Source organism: Meles meles, chromosome 13 (assembly GCF_922984935.1).
Source record: "Meles meles chromosome 13, mMelMel3.1 paternal haplotype, whole genome shotgun sequence".
Lineage (NCBI taxonomy): Eukaryota > Metazoa > Chordata > Mammalia > Carnivora > Mustelidae > Meles > Meles meles.
In genome coordinates this window covers 1,516,698-1,535,403 of record NC_060078.1, presented here as the reverse complement: position 1 = coordinate 1,535,403, position 18,706 = coordinate 1,516,698, and the positions used below count along the sequence as shown (strand labels likewise).

General features: G+C 54.4%; 1 protein-coding gene across 1 annotated transcript in view; it reads right to left on the bottom strand.

Annotated features, from left to right (window-relative positions):
- GALNT2 (polypeptide N-acetylgalactosaminyltransferase 2) overlaps window positions 1-18,706 on the bottom strand; it is a 181,189-nt gene that overhangs the window by 14,225 nt on the left and 148,258 nt on the right. The window contains exons 7-11 of the mRNA XM_046026557.1: window positions 15,957-16,078; window positions 13,408-13,495; window positions 9,927-10,014; window positions 8,632-8,735; window positions 4,283-4,409 (exon numbers count right to left, since the gene is read on the bottom strand). Coding sequence (XP_045882513.1) covers window positions 4,283-4,409; window positions 8,632-8,735; window positions 9,927-10,014; window positions 13,408-13,495; window positions 15,957-16,078 — 529 coding nt within the window. The remainder of the gene's footprint in view (window positions 1-4,282; window positions 4,410-8,631; window positions 8,736-9,926; window positions 10,015-13,407; window positions 13,496-15,956; window positions 16,079-18,706) is intronic.

Sequence of the window (18,706 nt, the reverse complement as noted above, 5' to 3'; positions counted from 1 at the left end):
CCATATAGAAGACATTATTTCTTCCAAAAGAAATATATTAGGGAGGCAATGTTCACCTTTGACAAGAATTCCTTTCCTCTACCAGAAAGGTCTCTTAAATGGTGAGCCTTTCAAATGATCTGAGCTACAGTCATTAAAATATCGTCTACTATCACACAGCACGACGTAGAGCCCTTTCCCTCTCCGTGCGGGAGATGAACTGCTGAGAGCGCCACTTAGGAGACAGGCAGGACAGCATGAAGGAGCGCGCGCCCTCCTCTGATCTAGCACTTCCCCCTTCTAGAAGCGCACCTCCAGGACAGTACTAGGCTGAAGACAGGCTCACTGCAGCATTGTTTATAATGGCAAGAAAAGAAAATTTAGACACCCAAGACCATCGCCAGGAACATGATCAAACGAATGGATGACCAGAGCCGCTGGAACATTCTACGGGCGGCTGTGGAACGAGGTCCCTGACCCGCTGTGGGGTGAGAGCCCAGGGCACTAGAGGTCTGTGAGGGCAGGGGGAGAAGGGAGGGGAGGGGAGAGAGGGGTCCACCATGATAAGACGGCTTCCTTTGGTAATGAGATGGGAGATGTTTTTCACTCTCGCTGTATAAGAAGAAATACACACGTACAGCCACGTGTGTTTAAAGATTCGACATGCCTGGGATCTGGGGGCTTACGGAGTGGCCCACGCCTCACCTCACGCCCCATCCCTAACCTGCGGTGTGACTTCAGGGCTCTGGAACCTGGACCGCTCGTGGGTAAGATGAAAGGATTGCATTCACACATCTCCGAGGTCCCTTTAAGCCCTGATGGCTTCAATGGCTTTTGTGAATTCCACTCACACAGTGGTTCTGAATCTCCTAAGTCATTAAGTAATTAAGTCATTTCTTAACTCCTAAATGCGAAGCAACATCTTTCTGTCCAGTTACTAGAGAAAGACCTGTACGTAGCCTCAATGAGTCAGCTCTGTGCTCTGCTCAGTGCTGGGTTCGGTTCATTCATTCAAATGTTTCTTCGGTACCTACGAGATGCCCGACAGTCCTCCTGGTGTGTGGCGACAGGGGCCCCCAGAAGGGTGCACTTTGATCTGTCCTGGTTCCCCTCACTTGCGCTTCCCTCCGCCCACCCCTGTACTCAGCGCAAAGCAGCGCCACCAGGAAGTGGGCAGCAGAGAGAAGGTGTGACTCGCACAGGCCAGCTCTACAGCTTGGTGGTGGTAACAGAAGAAAGTCCAGTAAGAAACTAACTCGAAACCCCCAGTTTCCACTGTTTAATTTCAATCCTATTACTAGAATGTCACCATTAACTTTAACCCTGAAACCAAGTCCGTCTAAGGCTCAACCCCACCGCCGTGCTACCGTTCTGACCGGGACCTTCCCTCGCCCCGGGGGGACTCTAACAAGCACATGCGTTCAAGCTTGCACACAGCGCCCTCCAGTCTCTTAAGGGGCCTGTGGGACGCTAACCAGATATGCCGCGAGAAACACGCCAGCGGGATCACTCTCAACCGGTCTTATGGGATGTGGCCGCCATCACCAGGGACTGGAAGTAAGAATCTGCAGGTGCGTCCTTTCACCTCACCCCGCTACGTGTGGGTGCCCACGTGCAAAGCTGGGCTAGTGAAACAGCGTATGTAAGACCCCATGGGGGCTACCTGCTCCATCCATTCATTCATCATTCACCTACTCACTGACTAAACCACACAAACGAGATCAGCCTCCACACCCTGTTCTGGTGCCCATTTCAATCTGTACCCAACGGACAATCTGTAGACCTCGGACACTAGCTGGCCCTGCAGGTCTGGATTAGAGAGCTCAACGTGTGGGGACGACATGGAATCTGGAGCCCGACTGCCCACGTGACCACCGGCTCTGGCACTTTCCGTCTGTATGAACTTGGACTGCGGGACTGAACCTCCCTGTGCCTCAGTTTCCTTTACGGCACTTCGTTCGCAAGGCTTCATGAGAATGGTGTGAGCTGGTATCTGTCTGGTACTCAGAACAGCCAGACGCACGCAACACACTACACGAATATTAGCTATTTCTGAAGCCCAATTTTTAAATGGTGAAATACTTAAACCTTAATGCCAGAGATCAGAGGACATCAGAGAGAACTTGGAACTGGAGTGGGACCTCAGAAATAATATGATTCTACCTCCTTATCTTTTAGCAGAGTCCTTGGAGGCAGAGGGCCACGGAGCCTCACGGAAGGCCAGCAGGTCTCTGCTGCCCCAAATACAGAAAGGCTGGATCTGTCTTCTCTCCAGGCCTCTGGCGTATGGACAGGCTCCTGGGCCACAAAAACACAGTGAGGACATTTTCTATCTAAGGAAAAGTGCTTTTTAAAAAAGCGTCTAAGGCAATGTTCTGTGTGTGTTAACACATTCTTTTCTAAAGCCCGCCATGTGCTAGGAGCGACCAATGGGATTTGGGTATTTGATGTGTCTACAGAGGAGGTTTGGGGGCATCTTGCATTGTCCTTGGGGAAAAAAAAATACCAATCACTGATTTTGTAGAGCGCACTGGATAAGAACATACTTTTGTTTCTAATAAGGAACTGTAATGAAGTCAGACAACATTTGAGAAAGGACAGAATTTGAAAGAAGATAATCTGGTCAGAAGTAACTTGCTGTTTGGCATCATTAAAGTTTCTCAGAACACAGAATCTCACGCTGAAACTGCTGTGTGATACATGTGTACTGTGTGATCTGCACTTGGAATCCAGGTTTTATTTTATTTTATTTTTTTAAGATTTTATTTATTTATTTGACAGGCAGAGATCACAAGGAGGCAGAGAGGCAGGCAGAGAGAGAGGGGGAAGCAGGCTCCTTGCTGAGCAGAGAGCCTGATGCGGGGCTCGATTCCAGGACCCTGAGATCATGACCTGAGCCGAAGGCAAAGGCTTTAACCCACTGAGCCACCCAGGTGCCCCCGGAATCCAGGTTTTAAAACACGAGACAAGAGATAAGCTAGTTGTTCTCCCCAACTCACTTCCACCCTCTCTCAAGTGCTCCTAGTTTGGTGGGGGCAGCAGGTCAGCAAAGTCCTAGGACTGAAGGTCATGGACTCGCTCTTAATTCCTGGCTCTTGGTCTCTGGCCACGGCCAGGCCATGGTCAATGCTGCCTGCTGGAAGGTGGCTGGGACCGGGCCCCCCCTTTAGCCCCACCCCAGGTCCAGGCCACCTCTCCTTGGCCTGGGCCAGCGCAACAGCTCTTAGAAGAGCAGGGGAGGGGAGGGACACTCACAGCAGCATTTCCTCCTGGTGTCACCTCGCTTGCTAAAGCTTAGGACAGAGAAATCAGATACCTGCTCAAAGGTCAGGCACCTCCAGCAGCTGCCCCGGCCTCAGAACAACATCCAGTTTCCCATGACCCACACGGCGGCTTGTCTACTTTCCCCTCCTTCTCTCGGCTCCAGTCCCGCTGGGGTCCTCCTGCTCTGAAGTCACGCTGACCTCAGCACCGAGGGACCTGCTCGATCTGCAGGGGCTGAACTGAGTGCCACCTCCTCAGAGGGTCCCCTGGCTGTGGGCCCCCTGCAAACCTGTCCCTGTCCCTCTCATGCTCAGCCACGGGACCACATCTTACCTGTTTCACGGCATTTATCAGAGGTTACAGTCATCTCATTCAGTTACTCATAGCCCGGGCTGACTACTCCCACCTCCGGAGGCCAGGCGGGCTGGCTTACATGCTGTTCTATCTTTAGCATGAAGAGAATTCCCTAGAAAAAGCCGTGGGCCCACGACTGGTAATTTGCCTGTTTTCTTCGGAAAGCTCTTCGTTTGGCAGCTTCGTGCGTGCCGAGACGTATCTAGAATCTATCGTAAATCCGATCTACATGCCGTGTAGATTTTCTGGCTTGAATTCAGTATGGCTTAACCTACACACTGTTCACACGTTGTTCCTTGGACGGCAACACACACACAAAAAATAAGCTCGTCTTCTCCATGATCATGCTTCCTCATACGCTCTTGGGAGTGCACTGCTGTGTGAGCTTTCCCACGTGTACAGATGGGTGCAGTGAACACCCATCGGGACGCGGCCCGGCACCCGCACCCTGGATAGCCCCTCGGCAGTCACGCCCCAGCCCAGCCCCGTCTGCCCTCCGTCACTGCAGCTGTGTCTCTCTGAGACTGTCCTAGGGTGCGACTTCTCAGCACACTGCCCTCGGGAGACATACACGTTGCCGTGCGTACCAGTGACCCTGGTCAGTGGCGTGTGGTATCCAGCGGGGGACACCTGTCTCTCTGCAGCCCAAGGTTAAGTGTGTCTGGGCCTGGTCACGACCACTTACCGGGCGAAGACCGTGCCGCTGCCACCCGGGAAAGTGTAGGGGTGCTGCTTTCGGAACACATGTCCCACGCGGCTGCAGGGAACGATCTCCAGGCTGCCACCGCACTGCCACACACGGAACGAGATCTCTGAGAGGAGGAAGGAGACAGGGTGACTGATAGAGCCCCAGGCTGCTGTCACCCCAGGTGGGGCACCGACGCCTGCCCACCACCGTCCCATCGAAGGGCTCTCATGCCCTCAATGGCTAGAGGAGGTGGGAATAAGGGACCTGACTCTCTCCAGAACACACTCCAGAACTTTCTATGGTGCAGACATCTGACACCCCAGGGCTCCCGGCTCCGTGTCATACTCTGGAAAGTAGATGCCGTGGATCTGGGAATCAGCTTGGCTCTAGGAAGCATCTTACAAAGTGCGTGTCCGTCAGGTCATCAAGTCGTGGACCTTAAACGTACACATCTTCAAACGGTCAGCTCAACGGAGTTGGGGAGACAAAAAAGAACGAATGAACGTTCACACTCGGTTCACCAGGAGGGGGTCTCCACTATGGTGTTGTTTGACAGAAATGTGAAGTGATGTAGATAAAAAGGAGAGAAACATCGTACAAATTACCTACGCTGGGGCCTGCGCAATCATAGATTTTAGCACAGATCTGAATTATGGAAGCCAATGAGATCGATGCTACCAAATCCCATGTTTTCACTAAACGATTCTACTCCAAATTCAAAAGAGAGCGAGCACGTGGAAATGGTTTTTCATATTCAGATGAGACACCTTGAGAAAAATTTGAATCTCTGGTCTACTCTGATTATAAAGGACCCCGGCCATAAGACCATGCATGTCCGTATAGCATCACAGCATCGACCAACGAAACGCTTGCACTGAATCCCTCACTACCTGGTTCGTGACCACGGGGTATGACATTACCACTTGCTGTGTATCAACACTGTTAGAAAAGCCATCGCCAAAGGTGTATAAACATCAAAAGGCATGAAATGGCCACACGGTAAAGCTTTGATCGTAACTGCAGAGGGCCACCGTACACACCGTCTTCCTCAAACTTCCTCTCCGTGCACTGAGCACTACCGCACACCTGGGCTTTCTCTACCTGGGAGAAAAAAAACGCTTCCCGTAAACTTCACAATTTATGCTTATCCATAACTGTGCATCATTAGCAGGCTTCAAGTCACCTGGGGGGTTCACAGGTGCCTCCTGGACTACAGCAGTGACCAAAGATGCTTGAGTTAGTCACAGATCCCTCAAAGCTGGCCACGGAGTTCCCCGGCCAGTCTCCAGTGGCTCGCCTGCCTGGACACAGAAGCCACCTGCAGTATGCAGTATGGAGATGCCTGGGCTGGCGATGCTCAGGCTGACAGCAACACACTCACCGCCCTGAGCACCTGTCCTCGGGCAAAGCTCGGCACGCGGCTGGCGTCTGGAATAGCCTGGCATCTGCTGACCAGGCACCTGTCCTAATCGCCAGCCATCCGAGTAGCTGTAGCCGACGTCGTGGTTGGTATAAATGGGCGCTTCCTTGACATCAACACAGCAAGGAGACCAGATGGAATCCACAGAACCAGCAGTCACTGCTGCAAGTATGGAGGGGTCAGGGGTTTGGGGGGCTACGGCAGACCCTGAGTGAGGTGCTGGGGAAATCCTCTAGGCCAGGCCTCGTCTGCGGCAGCAGGTGCCCAGACTGCACATCTGAAGTCGAGGAAACACCCGGTGGCTGGAAACGAGGGACCCAGGCTGCTGTTCCGGGCCTTTTGGAACCAATGCCCTCGCAGCCTTGAGAAACACAGGGGTGTGGCAACCCCAGCCTCTGCAACGAAGGGTTTCTGACTTTTCTTTGTGTGCAACAACACTTTGAGTAAGAAGTTCTCTGTATTTTAGGACATGAAATTAAACGTACGTTTGTCTAACCGGAACATTCAAAATCAGGGGTCAAGGAAGACCCCGTGGCTGCTGTAGGGGGAAGCCCTGAAAGGAGGGGGGTCCACTCAGGGATCTGGTGGGAGATTCTGAAGGCCACGCACGATGACGACTACGTTCAGCTCTGATTTCACTTGAACTTGGGGTCGCTACAACGTCGGGAACGGCTCCTCAAGAGAACTTGGTAGATTCTGAATTAGGCATCTTGGCCTTTGCTAACGACCAGCTCTGGAATCTTAGGCAAGACCTCGGTCCTTCAAGAAAGCATGAAAGGAAGTGTACGGGGTTGTCAGAAATCTCTGTGCTGTGCACCTGGCACTGACGAAACGGGAACACTGTGTGTTAGCCAGCCTCTAGTTGAAACAGAAAGAAAGAAAGAAAAGAACGAAGAAAGCATCAGATGAGCGAGTGTACCAGAAGCCAAAAGCAGCCTCTATCCCAAAGCTGTGGGGACATGCACAGAGGACAAACACGCCCAAGGAGCCTGAGCCTGTGCCTCCCAGGGGCTTGGGATCTGACTCTTTGTCTTTTTAATTGCTTACAGGAGGCTGCCGACCAGCGACCAGGGGGAAAAGCGGAAGCTGCGGTGCTTCTCGGTGGGGCAGAGGGTGTGCTTGGAGGAGACGGTTTGGATGTCACTCCCGCATCCCTGCACTCCCTCTTTCCTGACTCACACCCACGCAGGCCACGCAGGCTGGACACCGCTGGTGTGCACCCAGCGCTCAGAAAACAAAGTCAGAGCAGTTTCAGAAAGAAAGACTCAGACGGGGACTCCTGTTGCCGAAACCCGTGTGCCTGCTTGACCTCTGAAGACAGTGGGGAGCGGAGCGGCTTCACTGAGCTAGGCAAGGGGAGGGAAGGTGCCAGACGGCGCCCAGGCAGGGGTGCTCCAGCCCCTCCCGCCCCACCCCACCCCACCCTGACCCCAGTCCCCTCAAGTCCTTCTGGGGAGCCTCCCTGAGAGCACAGCTGCAAGAATATAAAACCAAACCACCACCACCACCAAACAAACCAGGTCATTTAAGAAAACTCTCCCTCCCTCTGGTCTCTCTGTGGAATGTCCCCTTTGATGCTTCAATCAACACTAATCACCCCATGACACAAAGTTGGCCGTCACCTCATCTGCCGAATCCATGCTTTCGGCTAACAGCACACATTCTGAAAACCACACGGCGGCTTCAGGAGACGGTCACCCCAGTGACGTCTGTCCTACTGGGGGGTCCTGGCTGGCCGGGCCTCCGCGAGGCATGGGGAGATGTGTGCGGAGCGAGGGTGACTCAGAATTCTCCTCAGAGGGTTAATAATCCTTCTGAAGCCTTTCATGCTCAAGACTCTCATACAAGTCCTCCCTGCCTGTCAACGTGTCGTTAAATAAAACAAAAGGAGTTTGATGCACGGTCCTTTGTCCCAGGGTGCTTACTGAGCCTCGAGAAGGTTTCAACATCAAACCACGGCAGACAAATTCTCCACAGCGGAAATGTTATCACCAACTTTAACATCATAAAACAGAGAAAAATAAGAGGCTAGTCTAGATTTTTCTTTTAAACAAAAAGAAATCCAAGTTTCTGACGCAGGAAGAACTACTAAAAGTGACACTGACATGTTTCCCTCCTTGTCCTTGCCCCACTCTCTCCCAGGCCACGCGCACCCAGGGCCGGGGTGATTAATTCCACAGCCTCAGTGGCTGGCGAGACTCAGCTCAGAACCCCGGCAAAACACCCTAAACAAACAACAGAACAAAATAAGAAGAGTCTTTTTAATCTTAACGTAATAAATATGACGCGGCTAGTAATGTAGACTGAAGTCTACAAAATTTCATCGTCCCTAAACCTAAGGAAAACTGCTTGGCACGGGTTATTAAAAATGGAAACAAAAAAAATCAAGCCAATTTTGAACCATTCACAAAACAGTCAAGAAGGGCTTAAATGCCACGGCCTCTCGGCCACGGGACTCCCAGCGTCACTGTGCAGTCTACCTCCGGGGCCGGCCCGGGCTGGTTTCCCACCCCACGCGGTTGAACACAGAGCCCACGGCCTGCAATGCTTCCCCGTGTTTGGAAGCTCGCTGTCCACACCCTCGGAGCCAGAGGACGTTAACGAGTCTGCCTTTCCCTTCAAGGACAGTGCCCGTCTTCTAGCATCCCGTGCTCTAATGTAGGGCGACAGATTTAACGCCCAGCCCAGACACCACAGTGGAAGGGACGCTATTTATATTTGTTTGGGGGGCTGACGCCGAGCGGGGAACGGTGACTAAGGCCTTTACAGTTCTGTGTTTTTTTTCCCAACTGGCTCCCTGCACACGGCCAGCTCTGGCCTAACAGCCTCTTCAAAGCTTCCACTTTTCATCTCGATGCCCTTGGTGGGCAGGAAAGGGCCCTGGTTTCCTCAGAACGGGAAAGCGCAGACCCAGGCTCTCGCGTACCCAGGTTCTCTCCTCCCCACACGTCCATCATCATGTCGTACTTCCCCAGCTCCTCGAAGTACAGCTTGTCCATCACGAAGAGCCCGCCGGCAATCATAGGGGTTCTGAAAAGGCAGAGACAGTGGAAGGGAAGAGGGGGACGGGCCAGAGGTCAAGGTTAGAGCTCCTGCATTCTAACGCCAAGGTCGGTTCTATAAGCTAACTTTAAAAACCACGGTGCAGCCACGGCTCCCCACTCAGAGCTCAGGATGCCCTCACTCTGCGTTTCCACTGCTGACTTCTAATGCCTCCCCCCTGCCCTGTTCGGACACTCCCACAGTGCAAGAGGCTGGACCCAGTGTCCCCTCCGGGAGAGTAACTGTTGGAGCTGGGGGCACTCCCTGACAAGCGGCCAAGCAGGTACTTGGCTTTTCTGTGCCTCAGTTTCCTTAGTGGATTACCAAAAACAGGACACATAAGCTCTCAGCCCACTTGGGAAATGCTCGATGTCAGCCATCCTCCTCCTCCTCCTGGAGCCCGTGCCTCCTGTCAGCTGGGACCCACCACCTTTGTGTCTCCTCAGTCTGGGAGGGAGTCAACTGAGCCCCTAATTCCATCCCAGTAGATGCCCTGAGAACTCAGCGTCGCGTGCTGGCGGTCTAGAGTACACCGTGATGTTGGTGCCGGTGGCCAGTGTGGGTGGCCACTGCCGGGAGTCAGTGTTGGTTGTCGCTGTTGGAAGTCAGTGGCAGAAGCCTGGGGCACCGCCGCCACTTAACTGTGAGTCTAGCCTGAAGAGACACCCCACATTCACGCCCAGCCACAGACGGTTGTCTCCTGACTCCCAACCTGAACTCCTCAGCAGGGCACGGCCTGACGACCTGAAAGCCGACTGTTAATGGCTCCAAGCTCTCTCCTCCATGGGCCAGCAGGCGAGCAGAGGCAGCCCAGGGAGGCAGTGGACCAGTTAGGGCAGCAGGGGGGACTCAGGCTCTCCCGGCCCTGCCCTTTTCCCTGGTCTCCGAGTTCAACCTGAAGACCCATCCTGCTGGAAACCGCTCCACCGTACAAACGTGAGGGAACGCCCAGAACTCGCAGATCTGCCTCCTATAGTTCATCTATGGGCTCCGTCTGAGGAAAACTCAAAGTACTTTAGTCTATGATCTGGTGGCAGAAACTCTTCCTGGAGCCGGGACAGAGGAAACGGTGTTGCCGGCGGGCAGGAAGATGAAGAGCCTAAGCACGTCTCTAGGAAACACGGGGCCAGAGCCAGGGCCTACCTGCGAGGGGCACCCTGAGGGATGCCTGGCACTTACTTTATGGGGGCGACAGGGTTCCCCTGCCGGGATCTCCTCTGCTCTGGGGTCATGTAATCCCATTTGAAGACCAAGTTCCAGTCGAAACCTGCCGGAAAAGAAACAAAACGTTAGGGTGCTGACGAGAATGGAGTGTGCTCCTGGCAGCTCTGTCCCTCACGGCTCAGGTGTATTTGATGCTTGGACTGGACTCACTGAAAACCGCACACAGCAAAACAATGAAGTAAAAGCACCACCGCTAAAGCCGCAGCAGAGGGGGAGCCTGGGGCGGGGAGCCGGCCGTGGGGGGTGCACACCGACTCCTTCCCCGAAAAGCTCACCCCCAACGGGAAATGTGGGTCAGCCTTTCCTACAATCAAATGCCTGAGCATCTCTCTGACAGGGAACAGAGGGCTGCTGAGCAGGGAGCAAATGGGTGGGACAGAGTCAAGTCTGCCGCCACGCCTCCCACTCTGTCCCGGGTGAAAGTACCCAGGGAGGGATGAGAGCACAGGTTCCCTGGGCGGCCAACTCGGCCCCCTCAGGACCCTTGACTGCCACTAAACCACAGGGGGCGAGGCGACAGAGGGGACCCTTTCAGGTGAAAATGAGCCAAAGGAAGTGGCAAAGTGGGCAGCAGGTTGGGATTTCTAAGACATACGGCAGCCGTCCTCATTCACCCTTCGACTCCACAGGCCCCTGGGGCGGCAGAACCTAGGCCGGGTACCTGGACTGGTTCCTGACATCTGTGGGCCCCTGGCCCAGGCTGCCAGGTACGCCCTTATGCAGAAGGCACCCCGCATGGAGCCAGTGCACCCCACCTGCTGGCGCTCCTGGGACTCACGAGGAGACCACTCTTGGTGACAGATGGCTCCCTGCATTCCCAAAGGTCTGACGGCCAAACCGAACTACTCCAGGGCCATCTGACCTTGAGCTCTGTGCCACCAGGCTTTCCGCTGGTCGGCAGACTTGGGCAGTGCCTAAGCCTGGACTTCAGTTCGCTCCGAGGTCGACGTTCCTCTGCCCTGCCAGCCCCCGTGTCTGCAGCTCGAACAGGGCAGGCTGGGAGGCGTGGGCTGGAAGGTTTCCTGGGCCCACACAGGATCCTTTATGGCCCAACCAAGGGCATGGGACTAAAAAGGTCTCCCAGCGGTCACTGCCAAGTGCAGCGGGCTAGCAAAGAGGCAGCGAGTCGCTGGGGGCCCGGGCGGCAGGGACAGCAGCACAGAGGGGAAAATGAGGCAGGCCCCACACAGGCTTTTCCTGAAGAGCTCGGCTCTCCCTGAGGCAGAAGGCCCACTTAATCAGGGAAACAACAAGTGTCCTGCCTGTGTTATGAACAGACAATGCAACGGCCCCAGTGGGCCTGTTGACATAATGTTACCTGCATTTTTTGAATGACCGTTGTTATTTTATTAATTTGGTCCAAAGAGACAGACTTTATTAGGTTTTGAGGATCTGCTAAAAACATCATCCTTGATTATTTTTCCTAAAGAGATTTGAGAAAATGCTCCTGGAGTAAATCTGTACCTCCTCTTCTTCCGACCCAGCAGGAGAACTGCACTGCCCCCCTCCTCCCCCTCCCCCCACCACGACCCCAGGGCATCTATGTCCCTGCACGGGCTCTCAAATGAGCAGCTGCTACAGGAAAAGAGAGCCATCAAATCTCAGCTCTTGCAAATCCTCAGGGGAAGAAGACATTCTGAACACTGCTTTCTTGATAACTAGGGATCAGTCCTCTTTAAAACCCCAAAGCTTCTCACCATTTGCGAGAATCTTTTCTGAATGTTATGGGTCCTGATGTAAGGAGCATCCCCCCACCACGACCACCCTGTTCTGCTGCCTTGGGATGGGGGAGCTGCTCACGCACGTCGCTGACCTCATGCTGGCTACTCGTCCCTCCGCTACCCTCTGTGGCTGGCGCTCCTATCTCCCCACTGCTCGGATGGGCATGCTGAGGCCCGGAAGTGACCTGGCCAGCCCTCGGTGACATGGCAGGCGGGGTCAAAACCCCGGGTCTCCCTGACTGTCTTGGCACTCTGTTTTCTGAGGTCATGCCCGGTTCTATAGTCTTCCGGTCTTCTATTTTTGATGCTAGACTATCAGTGGATGCTGTGTCTGCGCGACTACCGTCCGTCCTTCTCTAATCAGCTCAAAGTGTTAGAAGGGGGGAGTTGAAGCCCCTTGTTTCACATAAAGAAACCGGGCTGCTGCACGGCTAGGAAAGCAACCACGGATCTCAGGTGTAAGGAATCAACAGTGAAGAGATTACACCAACAGAAGGTGAAGGCTTTGATATCTCTTTCAGCGGTTCTGAGCCGTCTTTGCTGGCCTCTTGGCTCTCGGCCGTGTTCTGAGAGGCGTGGCTGGCAACCAGCGGGGTTTCAGAGCACACAGCCTTCGCTGCGGGGCCCCCGCCAGTCCCCAGTCCCAGGGAGACAAGGACAACTCATAAGAGCCAGACACCACGGGACCAGTTCCTTAGAGGGGACTGGTGTGGTCCCCGCGCCCCTCTTAGCACCACGAAGCGCGGCACGAGCTCAGGGCTTCTCCAGGCCTGGTCCCTTCGCGGGGCTGTCCCACCAAAGCTACTCTGATATTACATTAAGACCTCGCATGCCTCGTTCACGTCCTGCCTTCAAAAGCACGTGATGGGGTTTTCCAGAAGCTGCAGAACGTGTGGTGTCGGTTCTGGTGGACAAGAGGACATGTACTTGCAGCGTCTTGTGTTTTAACAATTTCTTGGCTCTACTCTCAGCAAGTGCTGACACACGCCGCCACGTGAGCAGACGGTTTTCGGGGCCTCTGATGGTTTTTGAGAAGGTGGAGCCTGTGAGACGAGTTGCTCACGGGGCCTGGGTTGGGGGCGTAGAGGAGCTCATCCGGAGGCTGTGGGGACCGGCAGGAAGCCGGTGCGGCCCCTCGAAGCAGGATGTGGGGGGTCGGCAGGGTGGGGAGGAGGCATCCACAACCAGCCGGGTGCAGGGGTGACGAGTGGGGGGGGTGGTCGGCGGGAGCCGGTGACGACCCGGCTGACCCGGCTTTGCCACCAGGGAGACGCAGGCTGTCAGCGGTGCTGGGGTCAGAGAGGAGGCGAAGGCGAGCCCAGCCCTTCGCCTCTGCAACCCTGAGATCTGGGACGCTCAGCACAGACCGCCTGTCGGCTCGGGCGACGCCTCGTCCCGGCCTCCGACTTGGGAAGATTTAATCTTCTCTGATGAAAATGACACCAGAGTGTGCACTAAGCCACACATGTCATCATAGCCACAGAAGTTCAGAGATAAGAGGACAGGAAGCGCAGGAAGCTCTTTAAGGGAAGAGGCCATTTTTCTCTCTTTATGAAAGTCTACTTGTCGGGCACGGAGACCACCTTTGCTCGCGGCACGCGTGCTGGAGGTGAGCACGCGGCCGTCACTGTCACTTGTGACAGTGAGCGGGAGCAGTCATCAGCCGTCACACGGACAGCCGGAGCAAGGCAGGCTGGACCGGGAGCGGCACTTACCGCCTTTCAAGTCAGCGGACGCCCCCACGTACTGAAAGTTGTCCATATTAATGACATCGATGATAGGGGACACTACCCGCGTCCTGTCCTGAAAAACAAATCAACAAAAGACGGGAGTCAGGATCACAAACTAAACAAAGCATCCCACCCCACCAGGGGCAGGCATCAGCGTCTGGCAGTACCAGGGACACCTGCCACCCCTCCCACCACCTGCCACTCCAGGCCGGCGGAGGCTCTGGGGCTCCCCATCCCACATGCCCCACCCTCCGCCATCACAGACGGGGTCTGTTCTGGGCCAAGCGAGGTCAACAGGGAGCAGGCACAGAGAATCGCTCCCTGCTAGCCCACAGCCGTGGCCGCGGGGCACCTCCGGTGTCTGCTGTCTGGGCTGATGGTGAAGATTGTCCCCGTGTGTCCCCCGCATTCTCTTCTGCTTCCCCAAGCACCCAAACTTCCAAGCACGGGGCTACTCTCCTTCCGACAGAACCTAAGCTCCGCTGTCCTTAAGCATCCTATTCTGTGAACTGCGGTCAATGCTGGGGAAGGACTCACAGCGGAGGGAGCCATGCAACAATGCCGGGAACCCGTGTGTGTGCGCGTGGTGGGGAGCGCATGGGTGTGGCTATGGCCGAAGGTAACCCAAGGAGACTCAAGAATCCCAGATTCGAAGAACATCTCACCTGTGAGTCCACCCGACAAAACATATTCCCCCTTAGATGGAGGCATTTCTTTCTGCCACAGTCACTTCTCTGGTGGTCTGGGAACACATGGCCTTTCAACTTTCCTGCGCTGTTTAAAATCAGATGCTTGGGGTGCCTGGGTGGCTCAGTGGGTTAAAGCCTCTGCCTTCAGCTCAGGTCATGATCCCAGGGTCCTGGGTTCGAGCCCCGCATTGGGCTCTCTGCTCGACAGGGAGCCTGCTTCCCCCCCCTCTCTGCCTGCCTCTCTGCCTATTTGTGATCTCTGTCTGTCAGATAAATAAATAAAATCTTAAAAAAATCAGATAATCAGATGCTTGATGCTGGTGAGAGGCACTGCCCCACGTGGCTAGTTAACAAAAGAGTAAATGCTTTCCTCGAGCCACTTAGAGAACCTATGTTCACCAGAAGAAAGACTGTGAGAAACAAACGAGTAACAGAATCTGCAGAGCCAGGAACAGAACACGTCAGAGGAAGACGTAAGAACAGTGTCAAGTTTCAGCACCCCCAGGTGCAAGTTTACGGGGAAGAAACCCCCATGCGGGCCCTGAGCATGGGCCGGACCTTTCTCGTTCGGCTCTGCCTGGGCCTAGGGATAGGAGTCGAAGAACACTCTATGCTCGGCTTTTACGTCCATTTCTTTTGTTTTGACTTCTTTTGACAGGACGGGACTTAGTGAGCTTTGTAATTTTCCACTCCTTCCATCCTGACTTGGGGAGAGGGTACTGGAAAGGCTTGTGGTGGTCCCTGCCGTGGAGGCATGGGGTCTCTGCACAGACTAGCATCTTGGCTGTGGCTTCCCTGTGTCTTCTGCCCCCCGGGGGCAGCCTGGTGCTGTGAAGACCCACCCGGGAGAGGTTGGGAGGGGGGCTACAGGGGGGTGGGGTTTCCAGGGGTTTCCTCCTTCAGCTAGGTGGGTGGGATGTGCCAGAGGGCTCAGTGAGGGATGGGCTAGGACCGGCTTTGCCTTCTTGGCTCTGCCTCCTGTAAGAATTTTGGATGTGTTATCCAAGTTCCCTGGACCCCAAGTCCTTCTCACGTCAAATGGGGGTAACAGCCAGATCCCAGGTAATAGGTAACGTGTCTAACGTGTGGGTAGCAGAGAGGTCTGAATATCATACTGTCACTATGAGTGTACAGAACCACACTACCGTCGCATCATAATTACTAGTAGCTGGTGGTTAGTTAGTATCTCATGACTCACTATCTGTCGGCTACGTCCTCGTCACAATTGACTTGCAAAAGGCATGACTTGTGCATTTCCTATTTCTCTAGTACTTTAAGTTTGCTTCATCACCCCAAAGAAACACTTTCTCAGTCGGGAGGAAAGAAAGTCAACAGAACAAGAAAAAGGCAAGAGACATGGCAACAGGCCAAAAGGAATGCCACTGGCGATGTTTCTGGAGACCGAGGTTCACGGACCGAGCCACGGGTCACCCTGATAGCCTCAAAGGGTCAACGGGGTGGTGGCGGGCCCCTATCCCGCCACAAGCCCGCAGGCTGGGTTTCTCAGCTAATAGCAGGCGGGAGACATAGCCTGGCCCCCCAGGTCTCAGGCAGCCAACGCCCGGCTTGCACTTGCTGGAGGCCCAGCGCTGGTCTGAGCTCCAAGGGTTGGCTGCAAAGCGGCAGGCAGGGGAGGAAGGTCCTCCGAAGGGAAAGAAAAGGGTTACATCAGACGAATCAGGCTCTCGCCAGCCTCTGCTGATCCGTGCCTCCCGCCTGCCAGGTGCTTTCTCCCCAGCCACAGATTCCCACAGTGAATAAAACACTCCTTGAACCGATGCCCAAGTGTGGACCTTCCCCCTCTCTGGCATCAAGGCAAACCGCAGCGCGAGCCCCACGCCTCACCTCGGCCACCCTCTCCAGGAGGGGCTCCAGCCAGTGCTCGTTGCACTCACAGTGGCTGTCCAGGAACGTCAGCACCGTGGCCTGGGCCGCGTCGGCCCCCCGGACCCGCGAGCGCATCAGGCCTGCGGAAGGGATTTCAAAAGCGCGTCAGGGTATCTGAGAAAAAGGCCGTGGTGTCTTCCAGCCCCCGGCGTGGACCCCAAGCGGCTCTGCGGGCCCCTGCGATCCAGGGTGGGAACATCAGTACAGGACAGAACATCGGCACTTCCTCCTCCGAAGTGAACTGGGTGCCCGGGAAGACGACCTTCTCAGAACGCCTGCCCTCTGAGACAGCCCTTTACGCAGCTGAACTGTCCTCCGTCAAGCCACCCGGGTGTGGGACTTTTACAACTATTTTCCCGTGACACAGCCACAGTTTTATAATTAACTGGGCCATGGAAGGTGTTACTCAGACACTTCCAGGGGCTGAAGGGACCGATGTCAGTGGCGGTAACGCAGTGAGAGCAGCGCTGAAAATATCTTTGTCTTCCTACGACCTCGCGCAGCCCAACAGCATCCAGGGCGAACCCCCAGTGACTGGCTTTTGGGTAAAAGATATGGAACCAATTGGTCAAATTAATACCACTTATATACTTGTGATCTGTGCCTAAAGCAGGGTTTCTACGATCATGCGAAGTCTTAGCCCAAGTGCTGTCTGCGTCACCGGGCAGGGCAGTCGTCATCAGCGGCTTTCGCCACGGATGCCGGGCCCTAGATGGCCCCCCACCTTGCCTGTGGTTCCGCGTGGATAACACAGTTTCAGTTATCCACGGTCAACTGTAGGCTGGAAGCAGGTGACCTCCCCTCAGAAGGCCCGCTGTAGCCTGACACTATGTTACCACATCTCTGTCACTCGAGTCACTTCCCCTCATCACGTGGGCATTTCATCACCCCGTCAGCACGAGAAGGGTGAGTGCCGTAGGATCAGGTATTTTGAGGGGGACCGCGTTCACCTAACTTTTCTGTAGTGTACTGCTATGACTCCTGTTTTACCATTATTGTCATTCGTCTCTTACGGTGCCTGATGTAGAACTTAAACCTCGTTGGGAAGAAACAGTCTAAAGAGGCTCCCGTACAACCCGTGGTTTCTGGCATCCCCTGGTATGGGCCAGTGTTTTCAGTTCCTTCATACATTGCAGTCAAAATGGGTTTTCCATGGTTCTTACAGAGCTGTGCGCCATGGGAGGGAAAAGAGACGAAGGCTTCTAGTACCGGAAAGGGCCAGAGAGCAGAAGCAGGCAGAGACGGGACAGGGCTCAACCCTTAGAAGGAGAGAATCACAGAGTGGAGGGCCCGTGCCGGTGGCGTTTCCCATGAGGTTACTCCATGACCCACCGCAACACCACCTTTTTGGGTTGTGGTGTCAGAGGACAGAGTCCGGGGTCTCCAGAGTGGCCGGAAATGGAAGGAGGAGATCCCGGAAAGGAGGGCAGCCCCTCAGGCTGGTGAGCACCTCCCCACAAATCCTGGGCTGACCGCCCGATCCTCAGGCACGGGGAGGCCCCAAGCAGTCGGTGAAACGGAACCATCGGAGGGCAGAAAGGAGATTTCAGCTGGTGACTACCCCAGGGATGCAGACTTTGGCACAGGAGTCCCGCCAAGGTCATCTCTGAAGTTCCTCAGCTGATTCTAGTGAGATGAAGAATCACTAAAACCCTCAGCACTGAATAAAGCTAAGCCGTTCCTTCGCTGCCATAGTATTTTATGTGACTAATTTTCTCTGTCATCTAGTCGCAGTACCGTAGGCACCTGTCTGTACGTTCAAATATATGGGATACACACACGCACATGAGCAGCCAAGCACATGTAGACATTAGTGTGTGTGCGTGTTTTCGCTCACCCATTGCACACTCATTTGTTTCGAACAGCGTCCCACCCTCTGCCTTCCCGCGGCCACTCCTCACCCTGTTCCAAAATAAAGTGTCAACGCGGGCTCTCACCCAAATGAAGATGCTGAGTTAAAGCACTGAGAAGGACCGATTTCTGAGGCTAACGGCACTCCCTGACAAGGCCAGCAAGAGATCTGTCACGGCTAAAATGCCGACATGAAAACTAATTTCTCTCTTTTCCACCTCTTCTTCTTCTTTTTTCCCCCCTGTGCTAGCCGACACTTCGGGTTTAAATTCAAAAAGTTATGAAGCGTTTTGTCTGGAAGCAAACGTAAGGCAAGATTTTCAGTCTGATCTCAAGGTTTTGGCTTATTCTAAGCTTGGGAGACGGATGGGGAGTCCAGCAAATGGAGCTGGCTTAGTAGCAAGCCGGTCCCCTTGTTTACGTATCCTGAACATCTGGACTGATGACCTTAGTTGGTTGAAATATGGTGCTGGTGGCGTGGTCCTAACAGGCTCAGTCGCTTTAACGCGGATGAAATTCAGGCTAAGACTGACTGCTGGACTGTCCAGGGGACCAGAAGAAAGAGTGCATATTGATCAGGGATCGCAGGCACCACCACTCCAGAATCAACAGAGTCCTTCTCAAATAACCAAAACGGCACGTTTCAAAGCATCTGTCTCCAGACTACGGTGGAGTCTAGAATCCAGCCGCCGTGCCCTCCGACAGCACGGATGCACGGGAGGTTCATTATACTGCGATTTTAGTCTCCTTCCCAGACACTTCAAAGTAATACTTTCCCCTTTGGAGTCTCTCTTATAACTGCCAATAAAGTCGACTGATGAGCCCAACTCCGGCAGATAAGAGTGACAGCAGGTTTT